This window comes from Lemur catta, chromosome 14 (assembly GCF_020740605.2).
Source record: "Lemur catta isolate mLemCat1 chromosome 14, mLemCat1.pri, whole genome shotgun sequence".
Taxonomy (NCBI): Eukaryota; Metazoa; Chordata; class Mammalia; order Primates; family Lemuridae; genus Lemur; species Lemur catta.
This window is the reverse complement of record NC_059141.1, coordinates 59,135,000-59,160,501: the sequence shown is the minus strand read 5'-3', so window position 1 is coordinate 59,160,501 and position 25,502 is coordinate 59,135,000. Positions and strand designations below refer to the sequence as shown.

Sequence of the window (25,502 nt, the reverse complement as noted above, 5' to 3'; positions counted from 1 at the left end):
GTTAGGAACCAGGCAAGCAAGTGAAGCTTCATCTGTATTTACAGCTACTGCCCATGGCTCGCATCACTGCCTGAGCTCCGCCTCCTGTCAGATCAGTCACTGTCTCCCATCACCCCCAGATGGGACTGTCTAGTTGCAGGAAAACAAGCTCAGGGCTCCCACTGATTCTGCATTATACTCAGTTGTATAATTATTTAATTATATATTACGATGTAATAATAATAGAGATAAAGTACATAGTAAATGTAATGTGCTTGGCAATATCCTGAACCCCATCTGGCACCCCAGCCCTCCCCCCTGGTCCATGGAAAAATTGCCTTCCATGAAACTGGTCCCTGGTGCCAAAAAGGTTGGGGACTGCTGCTGTAATTAGGAAAGATCCATAAGAAATTGCAAAAATAGTACAGAGAGATCCCTTGTGTCCTTCAACCAGTTTCTCACAATGGTTATATTTTATATAATTATAATATAATATAATAATATAATATAATATAATATCAAAACCAGGAAACTGACATTAACATGCATGTTTGTGTGTGTGTTTCTCTATGATTTTATTACTTGTGTAGTAAAGACTAGCGCATTTAAGATACAAAATTGTTGCACCACCACAAAGTTTTCCCTTATATGGTGCCCCTTTATAGTCATAACCACTGCCTCCTTCTCCCGCCATTCCTAGTCTCTGGCAACCACTAATCTGTTCTACATATTTATAATTTTGTTATTTTGAGAATTTTATATAATAGGTATCATACAATGTGTGAATGGTTCAAGGTGAAGGTGAAAAGGTGAGTGGTAAACAGACTACACAGGGCAGTGGAGGAGCTGGGGCAATGCTGGGATTTTAGAGGGCTTTAAGTAGGAGAGTGGCATGATCTGTTTTGTGATTTTAGAAAGGTTACTGTGGTTGATCTTGAAGACCAGAGGTTCTGGGTCAAAAGCGGCAGGGGAGAGGCCAGTAGGGAAGTGATTGCAATGGTTCAGGCAGGAGGTGACAAATGCTGATGTGGAGCGGGGGTGGGGGCATGGGGGGCGTGGACAGAAGGGCATGGATCCCTTTGAGCTCGGCTTTTTTTAAGTAGCATAACACCCTGGAGATCATCCATTCCAGCAGTGTGTTTCAGTAGTTCATTCGTTTTAATGGCTGAGTAATATTCCGTGATATGGATGTACCACAGTTTGTTTAACCACTCACCTGTTGAGAGATGGTTTCTACCGAATGCTTATCACTTTCACACCATTGTAAAGTTGAAAAATTGTAAGTCAAACCATTGTACGTTGGAGATTGTACTTGGATAGCTCTTCCTGGTTTCTCTGTTCTGTCCATTGATCTGTGTGTGTGTCCACCCCTTCCATCAGTACCACACTGTCTTGATTGTTGTAGCTGTTTAGTGAGTCTTAGGTAGAATAATTCCTCCCGCTTTATTCTTCTTTTTCAAAATTGTTTTAGATATTCTGGTTCTTTTGCTTTCCACAGAATCTTATAATAAACTTTTCTAGATCTTAAAAAAAGTCTTGCTGGGATTTTGATAGGAACCGAGTGTTACACCTAAATAACATTTTGAGGAGAATAAGAATCTTTACTATGTTGATCCTTCCAGTCTGTGAATATGGTATTTCTCACCATTAATTTAAATCTTTTCTATTTCTTTAATCGGTGTTTTCTAGTTTTCAAAACACAGTTCTGGACATGCTTTCCTTAGATTTCTTAAGTATTTCATTTCTTTTGAGTGATTATAAGTGATATTGTCTGTTAAATTTCAGTTTCCTTGTGTTCATTGCTGATACTTATAAATACAAGTGATTTTTATATATTGACCTTTATCATGTGAATTTACTAAACTCACTTATTAGTTTTGAGAGTTTTTCTGTAGATTGGGATTTTCAATGGAACATCATGTCATCTGCAAATAGGAAAAGTGTTCTCACTTTTTGATCTGTGTGTTTTTTATTTCTCTCCTTCCTTTCTTTCTTCCTTCTTTTTTTTTTTTTTGCATTATGCTATCAGCTAGGACTTTCAGTACTACGTTGAATAAGAATGTTGAGAGTGGACATTCTTGCTGTGTTCCTAATCTGAGGGGGAAAGCATTCAGTCTTTCACCATTAAGTAATTGTTAGCTATAGATATTTGGGAGATGATTTTTTTTTCAAGTTGAGGACGTTCCCCTCTATTCCTAGTTTGCTAAAGGTTTTTATCATGAATGTGAGTTGGATTTTATTAAATGCTTTTGCTGTGCTAATTGATGTGAACATACGGTTTTTCTTCTCGAACCTATTGATTGCATTGATTGATTTTCTAATATTGAATCAGTCTTAATAAACCTAAAATCAACCCCGTTTAGTCATGGTGTAAAGTTCTTTTTATATATTGCTGAATTCTACAAAGTAGTATTTTGTTAAGGATTTTTACATCTGTATTCTGAGGGACAACCCCCCATTCCACTTTTTGGGTACTATCTTTGTCTGGTTTTATATTAAGGTAAATCTGGCCTCATAAATAATTTGGGAAATGTTGCTCTTCTTCTACTTCCTGGAAGAGCTTGCATAGAATTGGTGTTAATTTTTGTTAAATGTTTAGTAGAATTCTACAATGAAATTTTCTGGGCTTAGAGATTTCATTTTTTGGAGTTTTAAAATTATAAATTCAATTTTGATAATTACAGACCAATTCAGATGATCTGTTTCATCTTAGATGAGTTTTGATAGTTTATGATTTTGAGGAATGGGTCCTTTTCTCAGTTGTCAAATTTATGACTGTGTAGTTGTTCATAGCATTCTCCTTACTATCTTAGTGGCTGGGGGATCTGTAGAGATATCCCTTGTTTCATGCCTGATTTTGGTAATTTGTGTCTTCTCTCTTTTTCTTAGTCAAAGACTGACTGAGTCAATTTTACTGATCTTTTCAAAGAGCCACCATTTTGGTGTTTTGATTTCCTCCATTTTTTTCTGTGTTCAATTTTTAGGATTTCTGCTATCTTTATTATTTTCTTCTATTTTGGATTTATTTTGGTCTTTTTCGAGTTTCTTAAGATACGACTTTAGCTTATTGATTTGAGATTTTTTCTTTTGCCACTACTTTAGCTGTGTCTTACATCTTTTGATATTATTTATTTTCTTTTGCAGCCAGTTCAGTGTGTTTTTTAAATTTTCCTTGAGACTTCCTTTTTGACCCATGGATTACTTATGGGTATGTTTTTTAGTATCCAGGTGTTTGGAAATATTCCTGTTTGTGTTACTGATTTCTAATTTTATTCCATTATGGTCAGAGAACACATTCTGTATAATTTCAGTTCTTTTTAATTTGTTGTGGTTTGTTCTATGGTCCAAACTAGTCTGTCTTGATAAATGTTGGCTACATATGTTCTGTAAATGTTGGCTGGTTAGAGTATTCTGTAAATGTTGGCTGGATAGAGTATTCTGTAAAGGTTGGCTAGGTAGAGTATTCTGTAAATGTTGATTAGGTTCTGATTGTTGATGGTATCCTTGAATTTTATATCATTACTGATTTTCTTATCTAGTTACTTTATCAATTGCTGAGAGAGGGATGTTGAACTCTCCAGCTGAGATTGTGTGTTTGGCTAGTCTCCTCTCAGTTTTTGTTTCGTGTATTGTACATGTCTTTAGTTTGGTATATACACATTTGAAATCACTATGTCTTCTTGGTAGATTGACCCTTTTATCATTTTGTAAGGTCCTGCTCTGTACCTGGAAATTATTTTTGCTCTGAGGTCTGTCTGTTTTATCTGATATTAATATAGCTACCTCTGGTTTCTTTTGATTTTTTTTTTTTTACGTGGTATATCGTTTTCATCTTTTACATTAAAATACCTATATTCATATTGTAATACACAAAATGAATTTCTTGTAGCCTGCAAATAGTTGGATCATGATCTACTCTACCAATCTATCTTTTAATAGGTGCATTTCATTCCTTTATATTTAATATAATTATTGGTATGTTAGGGCTTAAGTCTGCCATTTTATTTCTTTGATTTTATGTTTGTTTTCTCTCTTCTTTAATTCTGTTGTCTTTTTCTTGCTTTTCTGTGTGTTACTTGTACCTTTAAGAATTCCATTTTCTTTTTTATATAGTGTGTTGTGTGTTTCTGTTTGTGTAAATGTTTAAGTTGTTGCTCTAGGCATTACATTATACATACATACATATATATAAAACTATATATAGTCTACTGAGTATAGAAACCTTATTTCCCTTTAAGTCCCTCCCCTCCCCCATTTATAAGTGTTTTAAATATTTTCTGTACATATTTTAAGAACTACATAAGATAATATCAGCCAGGTGAGAGTAGAAGCCTAGACTTCCCAGTCTGCCTTTTCTGATGGGAATCGGGTCTGGGGCCACAGGTTTTTCTGTGGTGTTAGGCAGGTTACTGTGTCTAAGTTTTCTTCATTACTAGGCTATCTCTTTCATGATTCTTTGGCTAGAGGGTGCAGGCTTTCCTTGAAGCCTTTTGTTTGTGTTCCTTGGCATTTCCAGGTGTTGGCTTCTCCATCACCCAGTTTAATATACATTAGGCAAAAAGAAAACCCAGGAAACTCTCTGCCATGTTTCTCCTTGAGTTTCAAGTTCCCTAGCTGGTCTGCCACCTTCTTTCCATGTTTCAGAGTTTTGTGTTTTATGTATAGTGTCCAGCTATACTTAGCAGCAGGAGAAGGGAAAGTGTGGCCATTCCATCTTGTGCTGTAACTGGAATTCCCTATTCTATTAAATGTTGATCAGGATATGTTTTTTCTACTCTATTTAAGTCACTTGATAAGAAGCTATAGTTGACATCAAGAAAAGTAAGAAGGCTATTATTCTGAGTGGTTATATTTAGTAGAAAAATTTTGAAAATATTCAAATCAAAATAATGAAAAGAGGAAGAAAAATTCCCTGAGAAAAATCCACCAAGAGCTGTGGGTGTTTATAAACAAGAGTGATCTTAATTAATTTAGGTAGGGTGAGTAAAAGCTTTTAGGAAATGGGTTTGAAATGGGCTAAAGAGGATGGATAGGATTTTTGACCTATGGGTAAGGAAGTGGAGGAGGCATTTTAAGTGGCAGAAATAAAATGAGTAACATTCTTTGCCTTTCTGGGCATCAGCTCAAATGGCAAACTGTCCAATCAGCTAATGGATGGGTGCCCCTTGGCAGATCTGCTTATGTGCTTATTTCACAAGTTTGTCTCTCTCTTCTTCTCATGCTCAGGGCTATCCCAGAGATTATAATTTATTGGTTTTGAGGAAATGAAGATGGATATCATTGGTTTTGTTTTCTAAATTTCTTAGATGATTGTAATATGTGGTCAGGACTGACAAATGTTATAGCTCTATCTCTAAATAAACACAATAATTTAATTTAATTCAGTTTAAATTGGTAAATAGCTATTTAGCATCTGCTGTGTGTGCTGGGGAGTTTTAGGCTAGAGAAAGTAGGATGTTTAATATCTTTTAAAACTTCTGCCAAGTTATAGGTACCTTGACAGATACTTTCACTTAAATTATTTCACAAATTAATGATCTAGCAAGAAAGACAATTTAATACAAAGTTGGTTATTTTGAATGCCATATAGAGTTATAAAATTAAAGGATAGCAATGACTGGAGTGGAGATAGGGACAGATATGTGAATAACTGAATTATAAGAACTAAAAGTAAGAGGGTTCTTAGAGATGAACCATTCTACCCCTTGCATTTGACAAATAAGGAAACTGAAGCTCAGAGATCAGTGACTTTCTCAAGGTTACAGGGCTTATGGGAGGAAAAACACAGGTTCCCTGACTCCAAGGTCAGTGTTATTGCCACAGACCTCCAGAGGTCACTAACTTCTTTGATGAAGGAATCTATGACTGCTTCTTTAGCCTATCTGTGAAGTCCGCATCTGAAAGTTTCTTTAGCTGGTGCAGTGGGTAGAAGATTGGTTTTGGTAAAACATAGGGAGGATTTTGTCGAGGACTTGCTTTGTGTAAAGCCTTTGAACCAAAACATTTCTCAAACAGCAAAATACGCTTGTAAACAGGTAATATCTGTGGAGAGCACCTGGGGTCATCACACTATTAAATATTTTCTAAGCTATCTTTGCAAATATCCATGGCTAAATTAGTGAAGAAAGTATAATAATTTCAAAATATAGGATTTTTATTTACTAGAATATTCTAAAGATTGTTAATTCTATTTAGTTTGTTGTAGCTGTTTTTTCCCTCATCAGCATAAAAAATAGATCTTTTTGGTTTCTATTTTATATTGAACAATGTAGAACTATTCTTAATTTTTTTCATAATTCTCTTTTTTTGGTTTTTATTGTGTTTTATTTTTTTTATTGACAAATAATTGTACATAGTGATGTTTCAATACATGCAATATATTGTGATCAGATCAGGGTAATTAGCATATCCATCATCTCAAACATTCATCATTTCTTTGTGTTGGGAACTTTCAATATGCTCTTTCTAGCTATTTAAAACTATATAATATTGTTAACTGTAGTCATCCTATGGTGGTGTAGAACACTAGAATTTATTCCTCGTGGATTACTCTTAAATTTAAAGTAGTATCTGATTATACCTAACTTGGCCAAGGAATGTTGATACAGAGGTGGGAAATTTTTTTTTTATTTGAACAGTATTCATGAAATATGTAAATACTGATAAGCTATGTTAGTATTTTTTAATAGAACACTATTTCTATGTCAGATTAATTGGCCTGAAAAATTATGCATACTTTCTTTTGCAAATTTAACTGTGTATGATGATGATTTATAGGCTCATTTTCCTTGATGATATTTTAAGAGTGTTTCAGTCATTTTATTTGTGGATATGTTTCAATTGGTGAGAAGGCTAGGAACACGGAGACATGAGACCTCATCTGGTTTTGCTTATGTGACATTGAATAGTTACTTTCTTGAAGACCTAGTTTTATCTGGAAAGTGAGGAAATGGAAATAAATGACATTTCAGATGTATTCTAATTCTGATAATCTGTGATTAAAAAAATAAAGCTACAAAACCACAAGTTATTTAAATTAAAAAGTATGCATGTGTAACCTGTGGCCTGCATGTCACATTCTTTATATAGTACCTACTCTCACAACATCCTGTGTCTTTTTTAATACTGTGTTGGTTCTGCTAATTTCAGCTAATGTTCTTTATTTTTACCTGCTAATCCTCTGAAAACCTATTATTTAAAAAGAAATAAATTTTATGTGGTAATTTTTTGTATTGCTTGATTCATCAATTGACACAGTTTCTTTGTGTTTAACATCTAAATTCTATCTCCCCCTTTAAATTCCTTTCTTTTCTTCAAAAGATTGGAATCTGCTGCTTTTAAAAAGAGATATATGATTATGAATGTAATGTATACCAAAAAGAATATATTATTTCTTGTACTTACTTACAAATATTAGAGGAAAATAATTTTTTCTCAAAAATTTATGAAAAAAACCCAGGTTTGGATTATGCTATAGTTTTAATAATGTGAGTTGGCCATATTTTTAAAAAATGAAATCTGCCTTGTTGACACTATTGCTCTGTGTTATTTAAAAATAAAACAGTATGACATTGGTTTCTCTATGTTTCGGTTCCCTTTTTTATTATACCTCCCTACCCCGTCTCTCTCTGCACAGGGTGGGTATTCTGCTCCCTCCTTCTCTCCTTGGCAGGGCTCCTTCCAGGGGATCCCACGGACTGTCCCGCCGCACCGCAGACAGAGTGAGTCTGTGTCTCTCACTCCTATCCTACTCTGGCTTCCCCTTCATGGTGCTTCCCTTCTGCATGACCTGTCTCTCCCCAGCACCTCCTTTCCCATCCTGAGTGATCTACAGGCGTCTGTTAAATCAGCACTCCCTGTGGTCTCCTCTCTTAACACTTCCTTTGACTGCATGTAAACAGACCTCTACTTAGAGCCTCATGGAAGCTGTCTGAGGTTAATTTCATTCTAATGCTGTTTAAACCTATTGCCAGTGACCCTTGACCTACTGACATGCATCTGTCTTTAAGGCATTTTCTTTGTTCAAGACCTTGATATACGTGAATAAAAAAATTGTTTTTTTATCTAGTTATTTAAAAAATATACATGCTATCTGCAGTAGCATGATGGACAGATGCATACTGTGTAGGGAGCAGGCTTACTAGACCATTGCACATTTCTTTAAATATTTCCTAATCAAAAGGCTTGGATTGCATTTCACTCACTGTCTTCTAAAAGAAAGATCTTTTTAATTGTTTTTTTCAAAAGTGTTTTAAAACAACTAAGATGTCTTTGTAATTTCTCAGCTGCTTTATAGCACAGAAGAAATGGCTTTCAAATATGCATGGTTTACTAACATTGCTAATGATTTAGTTGTTTGACCTTAAAACTTTTGTTTACATTAAATCTACTTTCCAAAACAGTGTTTATTATTTTGTTTTATGTACTTAAGTATACCTGGTAAGTTGATTATATTTTATCTTTTTTGAAAAGTCACCCAAAAAAAGCTAATATTAATGAAAAAGAAATAGAAGTATAGTCAGTCAGAGATGCTTTTATGCCTTCTTCGTGGATTTACCCTGATTTGTGATTTGTATCAATTTTTTCACTAACTGTCCTTATTTATATGAAGTATCAAAAGTTCAAAAGGAGGACATTTTAAGTAATTAGGAATATAATTTATCTAAACAAAATTTTATTTCTTGAATTAATCAAAATTAAGAGGTATCAACATGAATTCTAGACAAGGTGTGAAGTTTAATTTTTGGCTGTTATGCCTCTCCTTCCCTTTGGTACTTTTTTTTTTGAAGAAAAATAGTTTGTGTAGGCTTTTTGGTCAGAGTTTTAGTAGCAAGTTCATTTGTTTAGTGGAAGCGATGAGTTTCTTCTTCTTTCTATCTCCTACCACCTCTCCTACTAAATTGCTAGTGAACTAATCTGAAATTTCAAAGGGCAATTATAATAAATGATGTATTTCTTAGGCTTGTAGCCAGTAAACAGCACGGTGTGGCAGAGTTCCTACAGTTTAGCACACCTCCCTTGGTACATATCGAAGCCTCCTTTTGGCCCACATCCTATCCTTTTCCCATGCCATGCTTCTCCCCTCTTCCCCTAAATTGAAGTTTAGGGTTAATTATTCTGAATTGCAAATAGTTTTAGATTTGCTTTTAAAAATTTATTTCTCAGAAATATCCATTTCACTAATTTATTATTTATATAGCTTTAAAATTTTCTTGTTCCTCCCTTGAGTCATTGGCCCTCCATTTTCAAGTGCTTCTTTCTCCTTCCCTGTTTAATTTTGAGTTGTCCTTTTTTTTCAGAGTATGAAGCAGCTCTAATCCTATGATACAACTATCAAGATCTATCTTTTTGACTTTTCTATTTCAAACCTTCCTTCTCTGCATCTCTGGGTTAGCAAAAAGAAAGTTTTGATTCTCCAGAGTTTGGATGTATTAGTTACCTAGAAAATGTAGATACACTGGAGTCTTTTCCTGAGCAGGTTTTCATGGCTTGTGCAGCTAAGAGAACTGGCCCTGGGATTTGATCTTTGAGACTTGTAGGACCCTGTTTGTGGGAAATAATAACAAGAAGACTTGCTCACAGCTTTTTGATAGCTCTTTCTCAGCTTGGAAGGTTTGTTTAGAGGGGAATGGGTTCTAAACTACCACACTATTTTGGATCTAACGTGAGAACATCTGAAGCAGTTTACTAATAAAATTTTTTTTTTCAGTGATGAAACATAGGGAAGAAAGGTATGGGATTAGTGGCATAAAATCCAGTGGTTTTTCAGACAGTTTCGGGAATAGATCTCTTCTTTCCTACAGTAAATTTATGTTCAGTGAGATAATATTTATCTCCATATTTAGTCAATATTGTGGTTCCTTCTGCTCATTTTTGGAGACGTTGATTGTGTAAGCAATGGAAGATAGTTATTTCTCCTTCATTATAATCAGTTTCATTAAAGAGTTCTTTCTGATCCCCTCTTGAACATTGACTTGAGTGAATTGCCTCCATCTTCTAAATGCAGAGGCCAGGTAGGCTTGGCTATGAGTCTTCAGTAAGGACGATCTGTTTTGTTTTTGTTTGTGTGTTTTTTTTTAAGTTACAGGAGTAGCAGACTTTCCAGTATGGAAAGATAGCCTACTCTAAATATGCAGAGTGCAAAAGAATTAATGTTTATGGAAAATATTTAGCCTTGTTCACTCTAGAAGCTGTACTGGCCAGAAATGTTCTTGCTGAGATAACTCTAGGAAAATGGAGATAAAAAGGAAGATCCTGGCCTTTAAGTATTTTTTCTTCTTTCTCAGGAAATTTTTACTTACATTTCTTTTTGCAAGTGTATTACTAGTCTCTACTTCATGATACTTATCATCTGATTTCAAATTAAGCTTTTCTGTAGGTTAGCAGAAAATAATCTACATGTAGGTATATCAGGGTCTTTCTTGCTATCAGTAGTAACTTCAGCTTTTGTCCTAATTCACTTAACTGGCATTGGTTTAGTTTTTTCTACTCTAATTTACAACTGTGTAAAATTGGGAATAACAAATAATCTACCTCATAGTAGTAAAATTTAATAAAAATAGTTGCTTTTGGCAAGTAGAAAGCCTTCATGGTAATCCCAAATATCATTTCTTGCCAGACCAGATGCAAAAAATATATTTTGAAACAATACCAGTTTCTTACCGTGGCTAACTGGGCTTTTAAAATTTGCTCTTAGTACCTTGCTTAAAAGAATTTAGAAATCCTATCTACTTTTACCTTCTATGTGCAGTAACTTAGATGGGAAAGGGAAAAAAAAGGTCTTCAAACAACAAAAATTACATAAATGCATCTACATATGTCTTAATAGCCCAACAGTTTCTTGATGGAGTGTTGCCTGTTTTTAAATTTATATTATAATAATAAGTAATTGTGTTCACCTGAACTACATTAAAAATGGCAGATTTATATTGTCTTGTATCCTCCTCTTACAACCTTTAGGTGTTTCACAAACCTTTTTGACAAGCAATGGTTACAAATACATTTTACATCATAACCCAGTATATGTTTACTGAATGAAAGTGTGTATTTACAGCCCAATACACATGTGTCTGTGTGTATGCATTTGAAATACAGATAATAGATTCATGAGACAGTACTTTTTCTTAGGACATAGGGTACTATCATGTTTTATTGTCTATTCTAATTTTTAAAAATGTTCTTAGCATCCTTCATTTAGAAAAACACTGGTCTACTTTGCCCATATAAATCTGAGCATTTAGGTTTTAATGCATCAACTTTAAATACAAAGGCTAAGAAGTTTAAGTAACAATATGCATAGAGTTTGTGTATATAATCATAGTAAAATGTTTTTTTGCAGAAATATCCTTATTGTTTTTAAATCTCCTAATGATTAAGCCTATGCCAGGAAAAAAAATTTGTTGTTGGATAATAGAGTGATTTAAATGGCTGATAAACCCTTTGTAAGAGTCAGCTGTTTCTCAATTCAACCAAAATGATGATCTTAAATTCTTACTTTTGTCTTTGGCTTGTTTATCCTTGACTACACTTTCTCGCTTTAGTTATTTCACTAGGTTCGTATTTGTTCTTTCAGTCCTTTTTGGCTGGAGAATTGTTCTTTCAGTATTCATACCCTTTGGTTAAATTTTCTAAGAGCTATTTAAAAATTATATTTTCACAAATATGAATATGTAAAAAAATATGAATATGTAGAAAACTTTTACATATCTTTTAAAAAATTTAGCCATACATTTAAGAAAGGGGAAAAGACTAAGGTTGAGTACTTATTGTAATTTTTAATGTCTCAAGTACTTTTCTATGCATTTTATTTAAATTATCCTTTGGATCCTCACAACAACACATAGAGTCAGATCTATTATTATTCCATTTTACAATAAGGAAAATGTAAACAAATAAATCAGAGAGAGTCATGTAGTCATTTGTTCCGGGTAGGTGAACAAGCCAGAATTAAATTCCATTCTCATTCCAGAGTCTGAACTTTAAATATTTATTATAAACACTTTTACCTTTCTTTAAAATTTACATCTTCCTTATTTATGATACCAATATAGTGGCTCATTATGAGGAATTAGAATATACAGAAACATTTTGATAAATTTCCTTCCAGTCTTTTTTCCTTTATTTTGTAAAGTTGGAATCTCATGTATGTTAAGTTTTTTGCTTTGCTTTTTTTACATAGTATCATTATGTATACAAATTTTTGATATATAGTAAATATTTCTTGAAATTGCCATTTTAATGGCTGCATGATAATGCCTTATCCTGTGAATTTACTACAACTTAATCTTTTCCTATTGTTAGGCATTGATGTTGTTTCTAGTTACAGAGACACTATTGCAGTGCAGTTTATCCTTATATATAAATCAGTGTCAGCATCTCTCTTAGGTAGATTTTTAGAAGGATATCACTTCATCAAAGGCAGTACATTTCCTATGGGCACTTGATGTATATTATTGAATTGTCAGACATGCTCATAAGGTATAAATTAACATGGCTTAATCTGATTGACTCCAACATGTGACTAAAATTAATTTTATACATAAGGATAGCTTCTGCTTCCTTAGAAATTAGCTCTGGGAGTGACTTTTCATAAAAATAAAATATTTTTGAATGAAATGCAAATTAGAGTAACTCCATAAAAACTAATTCAGTTTTATAGTAAGCTATTTTTTATTTAAATATGGTTAACATAGAATGTGGTACTGTGTACATTTTGGCAGCTATTTATTATAACCATTGGTTAATTGACTAGAAATGTGCATCTAACTCATGGTCCAATAGGCCTTCTCATAAATGTAGACATAGGTTAGTTTCTTGCAATACCTCACAATTATGAGAAACACAGCAATTAAGGTTTTCTGTGTAAAGCCTTTTATTATAATCTGCTCTACAGATTGTGGGATTGTTTCTTTAGTCTGTATTTGCTATTGTACCATAGTGCTTACAGTGTCCTACTCTGGATAAATATATGATGACTATTGGTTACACCAGTGGAATTGTATTATTATGATACTGTTTGGGTTTTTTTCTGTACTGCTCTGCATCCAAGAGGTAGATGTAATAGATCCTGTGTCTTTGAGATACAGACCCATAAAATTAGTCCTCTCACACAGATTATTCCTCTATAGTAAATGCTTGCTTAAGTCGTTCTTAATCACTTTGATAATTTTAAAAAGCAGTTAACTGGTCATCAACTTAGAATAGCTATTGAACTCCTTAGTTCAGAATTTATTTGCAAATAATTTATATGTATCAGTCAGTTATCCTCTTTAAGGTTTTTGAGATCTAGAGGCACCATTCTGAGATAGAGAGGAAAAAGAGCATTCCTGGTTCCCAAGAAACATTGGGAGCTGTGATTGGCCTCATGTGAACTCAACAGCAAAAGTCACTGAACCTAGTTATATAGCACTAGGGACCCAGTTAAGTCTTCCATCTCTATAGCGATGTGTGGAGCCTCACTTAGAATTTACATCATATTTAAGATCACGTTATACCTTTAGTGGTCTTTAATGCAGTAGCAATAATAAAACTAAACTGACAAATATAAAGTTTATGTATATTTTATAATGTGCAAGAAGTTCTGAAATTATTAAAAAAATAGTTTCTATATCCTTCATGACAGATTACCTGGGGCTAAACCTTTTTAGGTTTTTGGAGTCTGAATATTAAATTGTGTCAGAATTCTTTCCAATTATATTTCATTTGGTAAGATTCCTCGAGTGAGTCCTTTTAAGTATGAGAAATTTTACGTAAACCTTTCTGTGGGTTTCTGTATTTGTACTAACTTGCAAACCACTGTAGTAAGAAAGTGTAAACCTATTAAAATATGTTTTTATTATATACAAATACATTAAATACAATAATAATGCCTAGGAAAACACAACAATAGCAAAGCAAATACTTCTGGCTGCTACCCAGTCATGGCAATCCTTGGTGTTGTGTGTGGTCTCTGACGCCATTGTCCTGTCTTTTTCTTGTCTCTGCTCTCCCATTATGCCATTGGCAAGGAGTTGAGAAGTTAGTCCATTACTTCTCTGACAAAGCGTGGTACAGTACAATTTTGGATTTTTTCCTACCACCTTCCTCATAATCACTTTTTTGTTTTTATTTTTACCCAGTTTGCATGATGCATGTCAGAGCCTGCATGATATTACAGGCATGTTACAGATGGCTCCATTTCAGTCTTCCTTTTTACCTTTAAAATGTATTTAATAATAACAATAACTTATATGTACCCAGAAAATAAATTTAGGTAATTCCTATGTCTGGTATTCAATAATAGCATTATTACAGTTTAGAACATTTCCTGCTTTGTACTTTGTGCATTTTAGCATATTTATTCAATCAGGGCTTGACTTTTTAGCTGCCATCGTTTTGCTTACAAAAACTGGCAAGAGTGCTTTTCCATATGCTGATGCTAGATTTTGAAGTGTTATGAAACAGTAAAGGTGAAGGGCTTTGCTCTGCTAATTTGCCTTTTCTCGTGTTCAGCGCATTTACTCCAAGGGGCGACTATGGATCCATCTTGTTCCAGAAATACTGCTACAGGATGTGGCTGGAGTTTGGTGTTTGAGAGTTACCCTGTGTAGGCTAGATCAGCTAAGAAGGAAGTAGGGCATTACCCAGGAAAGTCAGTACCTGAATGTTGGCATTGAATATACCCACAGAGTTTTCAAATATATTAAAACTGAAAATAATTACCTGGCTAAATTGCATATTCTGAAAGCCTGTGATCTCAACAATACTACCCAGATAGCACAGAATAATAAGTTTTAGTACTGCATTTTAATAAATTCTCTGATGGTTCCAGTTCTGGCTTTGCCATTTGCTAAAGTGTGAATTCGAACATGTCACTTAACTTCTTTTAACTCCAGTTTACTCATTTACAAAAAGAAGAGGACAGTACTTTCTACCTAGGGATCTCATAGATAATTAGAGATCATGCATGGAAAAAAAAAAAAAAGTGTCTGGATCTCTGCCCTTGGAAGGAAGAGAACTGTGTTCTCTCAGAGCCCAGCGCTAACATTGCTTAAGTATCTGTAATATGCCAGGCATTGTGCTGAGTACTTTGAATGCATGTTATTGTTCATTCTTTACCACAGTTCCATGAGGTACAGATACTGGTATTGTCCTCATTTTATAAACTATGAAATTCCATTTCAGGATAGTGAGATTATTTGCGATACCTCACCAGTGATAAGCAAGAGATCTAGAACTCAAACTCAGATTAGTCTGACTCTCTAAACTTTAAAATGTCTTACATGTCCTAGTTCTTGTTCTTATCTGCAGGAAGGCAGTTAAGGAATCTTTGACTTCTGTATCATATTACGTATGTGGATTTAAAACATTTAGATAGTATTGACATTATTGAACAATGTATTTGAAGCCTAGAAACCTCATATTCTGTAACAACTAGTTTATTATTATACTGCTAAATAACTTGCCTTTCCCCCCCACCAAGACCCAGTTACAAAAAGGGCTATGGCTTGAACTCTTCATTTTTATGCCTTTTAATAATCATAGATGAAATTTACTGAACACATATTATGTGCTACGATGTCCTATGCTAAGTGTTTTATGTGAATAAACATAATTATTAGAAATAGAAACAGAAAATAGCTGAATGCTTGTTAAGACAGTTTTCCCAACCTATTTAGCCCAGAAATGTCTAGTCTTCAAGTGAAAAATATTTGGTGGCCAAGTTTGGAGATCATTATGAGAGGTGCTTGTGTTCAAGTTAACATGTAATTAGTCTTTCCTGCTGTCCTTCTTAACATGAATCATTAAACTAACCTCAAACTTATTTGGAGAAAACAATTTTTTTCTATTATCAGATTTATTTTCATTGTTTTTAAAAAACTGGTTTTTATTTAATCAATGCTTCATCATTGACCTAATAGGAAAGTGTCACTTTGATAATTTATGACCAAAGAAGCAATTCTTGAATATATCACTAATATTCATTCATTCACCTATTCATTTATCTAGCAAATATATATTAAATCCCTACTATGTACCAAATACTAGTAATACCAACTACAACAAAAAAAATGAATGAAGCATGGTACATGCCTGTAAGGAGCTCATAGTCTTTGGCTATCTCTATGAGCAGCCCAAAATAGACATTTATGATTATCATTAAAGATGCCTACCAAGCCTTTGCACAACCATGCAGTAATGCCTATTGCTGATGCTCTTGACCTTGACACATGGAACCGTTTAATCTGAGAAGTCTCAGAATGGTGTGCTGAAGTTTATATACCTGACTAAAATCAGAATTGAAGTTGCTGCGTCCAGTTAGAGGCACTTAGCTCTCTGAGTGAGAAATGGATTCACATTTCCATACTTCGATAACCACCCCCTCCACAAGTTGCGAGGATTAGAGCTCTACTTATTTGTGACTACAGGGAGTTTCCTGAAGTCCCGCCAGTAGTGTGGGATTTCCTTTTTCCCTGCGGTTCTTGTGGGCTGCTGAGGCTGTGAAGTGCATGGGCTGGCAGGCAACTTCCCCAGAGGCCTTTTTTGGATACAAGGCAAGCACCTCATCTTGCCTGTCCACCTTCAGATCTCTTTTAGTCCTCTCCAGTTTTTCTGCCAGTATTCTAATTTTAAAGCCTTATAATTTATCACCTGGGATGTTAGCAATAGCTTACCATCTGGCTGTACTCCTTAAAATTTCATCCCTTCTGGTATGTTCCTCACTGATTACAATGGAGTAATTATTGTAAAACACATACTGAATTTCTGATTCCTCTACTTAAAATCCAACTCTGTCTCCTGTCATCTACAGCTCACAAGTCGGAACTACTTAGCCTGACATGAGTTCCTTCAGGAGCTGGCCCTTACCTACACTTTTGTACTATCCTTTTAAATTCTGTCTAACAGTTTGAAGTGGCCAGAATGAATATGCTATGTTCTTTTGCCTCTGTGCTTACCACGTACTAGTTCACTACCCAGAATGTTCTTCCCTTCTTGTCTACCTGGAAAACTTCTACGCACCCTTTTAAGACTCAATACAGATTGTTTGTGAGTCTTGGATGCCTTCTGTGACCTTTCCAGTCATGCCTATGTTTCCTTTTTGTTCTCATATGTTATGGTTAAGACACGGTCTCATCATTTGTTTCCCTTCCCATCATAAGTTTCTCAAGCATAGGAACAAATTAATGTTGAGCTTCAGATTTTCCCACACCTAGTATAGTACATGATTCTTAACAGACATTTAAAAAGTGAATAGCCTTTGATATTCCTTCCTATTAGTTTTATTATCCATGAAGATATGGGATCTTTCTTTTTATATTTAGAATTCATTCTGCAGATGTCTGAGGGCATCTTTTTATGGCCATAGAAGCAGTAGTAGATGTAGGCAAGATGAATTGTTAACATCTTGCCTTTATATTAATACAGTTGCGTGTTTAGAATTTGGAGAAATTGTAGTATAATCAACAGCCATCAGAACATGTTTCTGCTTTGCTTGCTAGAGATTAAGAGGTAGCCTATTCAACTTGCCAGCAGGTAGTTAATGACAGTCTAGTCCTTAGTGGGTAACCATTTCCACATATCAGGGGCAAGTCATTTCCTTGGTTCTTATATTATAGTCATTTCTTATTCCTCTTGAAAGGGACTTTTTTACTTTACAGTAGTGGAATTGATTTTCCAAACTATAGTTTTCAAATAAATAATAAAACAAGACATTTATTTTGGGATAGGGAAGTTACGTCATACCATTAAAGTTAATTTTTAATAAAAACCTGGAGTCTACATTTAGCATACAGAAAACACTGATTTATTTAGTATAATTAATTGATAGTTTACAAATATATCTATATAACTGTTTAACTCCTGTCAGTTAGGACTCAACATTTTAGTATTAAAAATGGTTATTTTCTAATTATTTAATATTTGATATAAAGCTTTGTTGCATGTAATACAGAGTCTTTCTGACTCTTTTTGACTCTCATTTATTTCTTTGATAAGCAGTGGTCAGTTGAGTAATGTCAGTAATCCGAACAGTGCAAATGGATAGTTCATCTACAGTTCATCATGCCCCTTTTCTGGAGGTTTGGTTGTCTTAATAATCAGTGTATTACTTGTCTGAATTGGAAAAATCAAACCTTTTTAGGCTTTAAGCTGATAACAAATGGTTTGCACTTGTTTTTTCTTACTGGCAAGAAATATATTACAATAAAGTCATTTTTTAGATTATTCATATTTTCAAATATCTCAAATTAGTTTAAGATTTTTAACTTGACACTAGAATATTTTGTTGTGTTTGAAGGTGAAAAGAGGTGAAAAGGGAAAACAAATTCCCTCTCAACCAACCACTTGTTGATGCTGCTTCTTGGCTGCTTACTTCCCTGGTTTCCTTGGGTAGATTTTGGCTTGTTTAGTATGGCCCTGCTCTATTTTTTTCACTAATGTTTCTAAGGTTTTTAATCACTTTGGCATAGTTATGTTTATGTAAGGGACCCCAAGGAAAGTCTATTGAATTAATTATGTGATAATTTTAGTACCTTCTATGTTGAGGGACAGTTTATTCATCTGTGTGGTGATTTATTGTGAAAATACCCAGGTACGTTAAAGTCTGGGACATTAGCTTGAGGCAGCAATTGAGATGGCTTGTTTATTTTGTACATTCTGCAGTGTGATTTAATGTAACATATTTCTGTACAGATTAATTTTGAGTAGTCGTCTTGATTTTTTTTTTTTAAATAGGTCAGTCCTGTGCCCTTATAGAGCCACCCATCACTCTGTGAGTCCATGGGGTTTGTTCTGTCACTCCCAGCACTGCCAAAATCTAACCCCTGAATGCTGACCCTGGGCAGCCATTCTTCAGTGCTGGTCAAGGAGGTGAAAGAAGTGAAAAAACAATGCAGTATCAATAGATCTGCCCCTTCTATTGGGGAAATTAGAGATGCAATGTAGATTTGTTTGTGGATTAGCATAGTAAGAAAAAATTACTAGCAAGAAATGGCCCTTGAAAGTTCACATATCAAAACCCTTTGCTAGACTCTTTGATGTTTTAGCTCACATTATTTAATAGAAAGTGTGTCTATGGGTGGTAAGGATTATACATTTGTAGCAACCACCCTTGTATCAAGACAGGCCCAGTCGGCCCTGCCCCATGTATTTTAACTATTTGGGCCATTGAAAGATAACTTTTTTTCTTTTTTTTACTGGATGCCCCAAAGTAATAGAAATTGCATGTTTCCTCTGATTTTTGTAGAATGTAACCACACAGTAGGCTGCAGAGAAGTATGTGTGAGGGCATATTGGCCTAAGAACTTTGTTATCATAAGCTTCTGTGCTTCAGTTCCAGTTGGAGACAATTTCACATTTGACTTATTCTCAGCCATCATTCAAAAGGCTGATCATTTTTAATTTTACTAAATGAATGTTCACTCTTTGGTCAGGGTAGATTTGTTTTCCTCATGTCAGCTATAACAGTAATGAGACAGAACAAATAAGCTTTGAAACATTTTATTTTGAAAATTTTCAACAAGAATATTAAGGATAGGTTAGCATTAGCTAAATGTATCGACCAGTTTTTATTTAAGTAATTAGAATTTCACATAAACTAAGAATAAAATTTTTATTCTAAACCTTGTTTATCTACTGGTAATTAATTCTTGACAGAAGTACAACATTTGGTAATATGGTGTACAACTTTATTTTTTAAAAAACTTTGAAATGGGTAATATTCTGAAGATCACAGTTAATATCTGAATGCTTGTGGAGATTAAACCAAAATGCTATAGAAATCATTCTGTCAAGCTCTGTTATATATAAGGTTTTAAATACCTAATGAATCTATTAAGGCAGGAATTTTTTTCTATAATAAATCAGTACTTTAATATTTTCTTTACCCCTGTTTAATTTTGGATCTTGTTTATTGTTTATTGCCTGTATCATTTTTTGTTTGCATTATCACTCTTACATGTGTCTCATGAATTTGCTTGAATATTATAATTCATTTTTTAATTAAAAAAACCCACATACTCTCCATATTAAAACAGTACCAACACAGCCTAATTGGAACTTAATTTATATTAATTATGGGTGGCATTTCTAAGATAAATTATTGCTAATTTTTTTTTAAATTTCGACAGCCTCAAGTACTACAGCCTTCCAGCAGCCTTCCCAGACCCACAGACTATGCCCAGGGAAAACTAATAAAGCCGCAACCTATCGAGGCCCGCAGTGAATGCACGACCCCGGGCTTGCATCAGGGTGTTGCACACCTGGATGAAAGCTTGACACACGGCTTGCAAGAAGAAATCAACTACGGTTTGGAAGACCGGCCTTTTTCGTCAAGCCCACAATTCACAGTGGATGTGGCTAAGAGTACACCTTCTGAAGGAAACTTGAACATGACTGTGGATGCTCAAGAGCCTTATCATTTGGCAAATAATCAAATTAGTGACATGCAATTTGTACCTACTTCTCTTCAGACACCTCCCCAGTCAAGTACAGTAGACCAGGTTAAGAGAGTTGGAAGAAATCAGTCTCTGCCAGTGGGCTGTACGTCTCAGCCCAAGTCCGTGCAGCTTTTAAAGCCACCCATCTTGAATTCTTTGGTACCTCCTCCAGTTTCTGAATCATCTCCAAATAGGACTCTCCCTTGTAAGAATTCACCGATAATCACAACATGTAATTCAGCAAAACTTCAGCCAACATCTAGTCAAACAAATCTTACAAATAATCCAAATCTGAAAGCATCTAAGCTCCGCCCCCCTTCAGGCTCTTTCAAACAAAAACAAATAAGTAACCCCCAACTAGAGCCTCAAAGCTTCCAGGCCAAGACAAGCATCCCAAGGCCACTAACACAAAGAAAAGAAATCATGCAGAGTTCAAATAGCAATTTCCATTCTGGGGACTGTTTGGGTTCTAATCGATATTCTCGTCTTCCTAAACCAAAGATACATTAAGTATGTAGCCATCACTTGCCAGTTTGGTTTTTTAAAAACTGTTCTGTAATAGCTTTATGTGCAGTTTGCTACCATGGTGAAGGTTCCATTAAAAGCCTGCAAATATTAAAATGTGGAAGCTTCTACTAGTTTGGCTCTTCCATTTTATATCCTGGTTGAAGTACATGTCATTTGAGCATACTTGTCTCAGGTAAACACAAAAGTTTGCTTACTCATTTCAGAGGCCTGCCAAAGGCTCTAATCATGTTATCCATCAATCTGCACATCAGAAAATGCATAATATTCTACTTAGCAGGCGAGAAGTGTGCTTTGCTGGTTTAGTCCTATTAAGGTCTGTATTTATTGTCATTGTCAGAACCTCACCCCTTTTGACTTGTCCCTCCTGTGAATATGGCTACTATTTTAAAGATGCAGTGATAATGGCAGATGGTAGTTCATAAGCAGAGTTCTGGCCAGTGTTTTGTGTATTTAAAAATGTCTATGCAAAAGCTTTGTGATGAATAAAGGAGATTAGGCTTTTAATGGAAATTCTATGTAAGTTTTATTTTTTTCTTGCTAGGATCAGCAAGCTAGTATTACTATTTCTTCATTTCCCAGACAAATTCCCCAAGCTAAAAATGTTTCTTATTATATATAAACCAACTATATATTGCTTTAACATCTTGTTTTACACACATACAAACCCACTGCATTTGTGTTTGTATTTGTTACTTGGGTAAATTTTGGAGAGCTTGAGGTACATCTTGAAACCTGTACCTAAAGATGTATCTATTTGTAACGTACACTGGTGCTAGAATTTGCTGGTAATTCAGTTTTGAACCCTATAGGCATATGGATCCATTATAGCCATTTTAAGGTTCCACAGCATTTATTTTATGTTGTCTTTAATTATATTTATGTTTATTGACTTTATGCTAATATCAGAAACTGGAATAATGGACTTGAAACATTTGCACAAAACATTGACAGGATATAAATATCCTATATGTAGGGATTTAAAACTATTTTCTAGAGCAAAATGAGTTAAAATATTTTGAGAAAAATTATGAATTTAAATAAGACCGTCTTGAGAAAGCTGGAATTCATAATAATTGTTTTTTAATTCTGAGTGTCCTAGGTTTCCCTTTTCTGTTGGTGTTTGACAATTTCTTGAAAGTAGATTTTGGAAGGAAAAGAGAATTAAAGATGGGAAATTATGTCTTATTAAAAGGTACTGAAAGGTATTTCAAAGGCAATATGCTTATTTATTTTAATGTGCTGTAGAGATAGCTATGGAACCTCCAAGCGACCGTGTACACAAACGGTATCATGCCTTGGGGCCACGTGTCAGAGGGTTCAGTAAATTTGCTTTCCTTTTCTCCCAAATCATGTCATCTTTAGGCTGTTCACCTGTAGCTGCTTTAATTGAATGAGTGTCTTTCAGAAAGATCACTTTACAAGGTCAGTGTTTGTTTTGAGGAGCTGACCAAAAATATATCAAAAGGGATTATGGCCTTAAAAGTCACTCAAATTTCTAGGGATTCATTTAAAAAATGGACCTTGGTAAGTTTGTCTACTCCTTTATAAGAGAAACAACAGCAAATCCTTTAGTGAAAATTTCAAAAGAAGTGTTTGCTACCATTTTGACACAGTCTTCCCTTACCTGTCAGAGAACCATTCAAGTGAATTTGCCATTCGGTGGATACAAACCATTCTTGGATTTGGTATCAGATGAGCAATGCAAATCTGGTATCCTACTCTCAGGAGCCAGCACTTCTGCTGGAGAAGCAGTGAAATTCAGAAAGTTCTTCACAGAGTTCAGATACTGTTAGTATAGTCATCAGACATATTGGCAAAGCACTCCTTTGTTAACGGAGATGAGCCATGATGGCTGCAGCTACAGGTGGGCACATGTGGTCTTTCATTTTGAAGGAGAAAAAAACCTGATCTCATATATTGCAAATAGGATGCTATCATACTATATTTCCCTAAAGTAAAACATACTAATGACTTAGGAGATTTTTGGTTAATTTAGAAGTATGTATAGATACTTATGAAACATTATTTACAAGTTGGCCTTATTCTTAAGGGAAAAGTTTTTAATATTTAATTTATTTTTATCTCCCTAGTCTGAGGGAAAAGTCTTTATTGTCTAGTATGTAAAAATGTTGACTCCAGTAATTTGTTTATTTCTTCTGCTCTATTTGTTTCTCCCTGATGAATTGGCAGAAATGTTAACCTGTTAATTCAACTTTTCTGTACCTTTGTTGAGTCTTAATCTTGGCAGAAGATAGGCTCATCAATATAATTATGAAGCATAATATATTTAAGAGAAAAAAATCTAGGATGCTTGCATAAACAACATAAAATATTTGCCTACAGTTTTCTTTAAAAACTGTAAGAATATCATGCTTATCTGCTCCTTAGTAAATGTTAAGTCAGAAATGGACGTGAGGATGTAGCTCTATTGAAATAATCAGACATCAACTTTTCAGATTTGGTTTGATCTCTGTTTATTGCTTCTGTATGTCAACTCTGTGCCAAATCCTCCTCCACAGGAACACAGACCACTTACTCTCTTAGTTCTTGTGACATTAGCAAAGATAGTTGCAGTATGTAAATTCTAAGTCCTGAGGAAGTTTTATGGAATTGGTTAAGTTTCACATTTGTGAAAGAGGAAGTTAGAGTATGCAGAATTAGATATTTGGCTGTTAATGGGATGCATATCAAATTTTTAAAAGAAAGCTTAGCCTAAGGAGTTTATCCATACAGGTGCAGATGATTTAAAGGCATTAAAGGATTATAAAGTTATATCATTTAGAATGTTTCTAATAACTGAGACCATGTAGCATTTTTCTTTTGGAGTCTCATTTTCATTTGTGCAATATTTTCAGGCATATAGGCTATTGTTCATTGTATTTATATAGATAATAGGGAACTTACTAAGTATTTTAACAAGTTAAAATCTGAATATGAAAGAAAATATCAGATTTGCACTTTAAATGAGCTTAATTGCTTGGAGTTGTGCCTGAAATATCAAAATGCCACCTATTGGGTGTGGCTTTGTTGAAAGAATTTCTCTGTAATTGTTGCTTTTTGAAGATATCAGTACAGCCTTTCACAGAATTAATATTCCCAGCATGTCACTTTTCCCATTAAAGGACTAAGTTTTCTTTGAATGTTCCATTGTCCCCTTAAATATTTTACTCATTGTTCTCAGTGCATCAAAGAGAACGTGATCCCCCTTGTAGCTGTCATTTCCAAATGTTCCTGTAGCGTAGATGGTGTTACAGACACAGAGGTGCACACTTGGCTTTCTGAGCAGAGTTACCATACTGGCTTCCTGGTCTCTAGGGCACTGGAGATATCCTTTAGGATCACCAGACAGGCTTGCAATGAAGATCAGTAAGACTGCAGCACCATTTCAGTTTCATCTTACACAATAGTTTTCGTGTTGCTAAATTAGTTGAGATGGTTATGTTTGCATGTTTATGCAATAATTTGAAAATTAATTATAGCTGTAATACAGATACCTGATGTTTTTCCTTGGGGATGATGGCCTTGCTATTTTTCTTAATTCTGATGCTTGAATTCTATTTTCTAATGATCTTTCCACATCTCCCTTTAAGTTTTCTGCTGCAGCAATTTGAAAGAATACTTTTGGGTAAATGATTTGTGATGGTGGGCGCCAATCTACAATTATGTCATTAATTGAAGATATATGTTTTAATCTTGTTGGGGAAAAGCTACCCCCTTTCTCCTTGGTAAAGCATCTCCATAACAAAATAATACTGACCCTAAGAATTTAAAGTCTCTAAGTCATTACTAACAAAGAACAAAAATAATATCTGCAGTATTATTTTCCCATTGTTTTTAAAAACCAGTTCAGAGTACATACTGTATATTAGAATTTGCTTGTAAAATGAATTATAAAAATCAGATGTAAAGTCTCTCCTGAAAATGTTGGCATAGTAAATAAAAATAAAGTTCATAATTATAAAGCTTATCTTGTCTTCCTCAAAATTGACTTCTGTAGTTTTTCTTGGTATTTGTCTTTTGTCCTCAAAGATATGAAACTGTTCATTTGCCTAATTTTTTTTCAAACTCTGATATTTTATTTTATATGTACCCCTCCACACACACATCACACCCCAATCCTGGATTGACCAGGAGTTGAACAATATTTTATTGTATGTTTTCACAGATTCTATAAGTGATCTAGTACTTTTTCATTTTAATAAAATACCTGCTTTATTTTCAAAAAAGACATTGGGATCTTGAATATTTGAAGAAACATTAGCATCTTGGGTTAAAATGTACAAAGAGGATAAATACTGTTGTGATTTTAATTATTTTGTTTTATTGTTTGCATGCACAAAACTAGCTTGAAGCAAAAAAGGTGTTTAATGAAATTTTACATCATTTTTAGGAGCAAAAGGAATAGTGAATTTATATATTTTTATTTTTCAGTTTAATCATGCCATAGTCATATGAGAAGATATTAAAAAGTTGATGCAGTGATATATCACGTTATTAATCCAAAATGGCTACATAAATTCTGTAAAAAGAGGGAGGGAAATTTCATTAGTAATAAACTAATTTACTACCTCTTAAGACACC

General features: G+C 34.2%; 1 protein-coding gene across 6 annotated transcripts in view; it reads left to right on the top strand.

Moving 5' to 3' along the window:
* CCSER2 (coiled-coil serine rich protein 2) overlaps nt 1–24,883 on the top strand; it is a 187,400-nt gene extending 162,517 nt beyond the window's left edge. For 4 of the 6 annotated variants that reach the window (XM_045569345.1, XM_045569350.1, XM_045569349.1 and 1 more), the window contains one exon: nt 20,085–24,883. In XM_045569345.1, coding sequence (XP_045425301.1) covers nt 20,085–20,903 — 819 coding nt within the window. In that variant the 3' untranslated portion in view covers nt 20,904–24,883. Of the gene's footprint in view, nt 1–7,615; nt 7,701–20,084 lie in introns of all 6 variants that reach the window. The other 2 variants (XM_045569347.1, XM_045569346.1) reach the window with 2 other exon arrangements.
* The last annotated feature ends 619 nt before the right edge of the window (nt 24,884–25,502 follow it).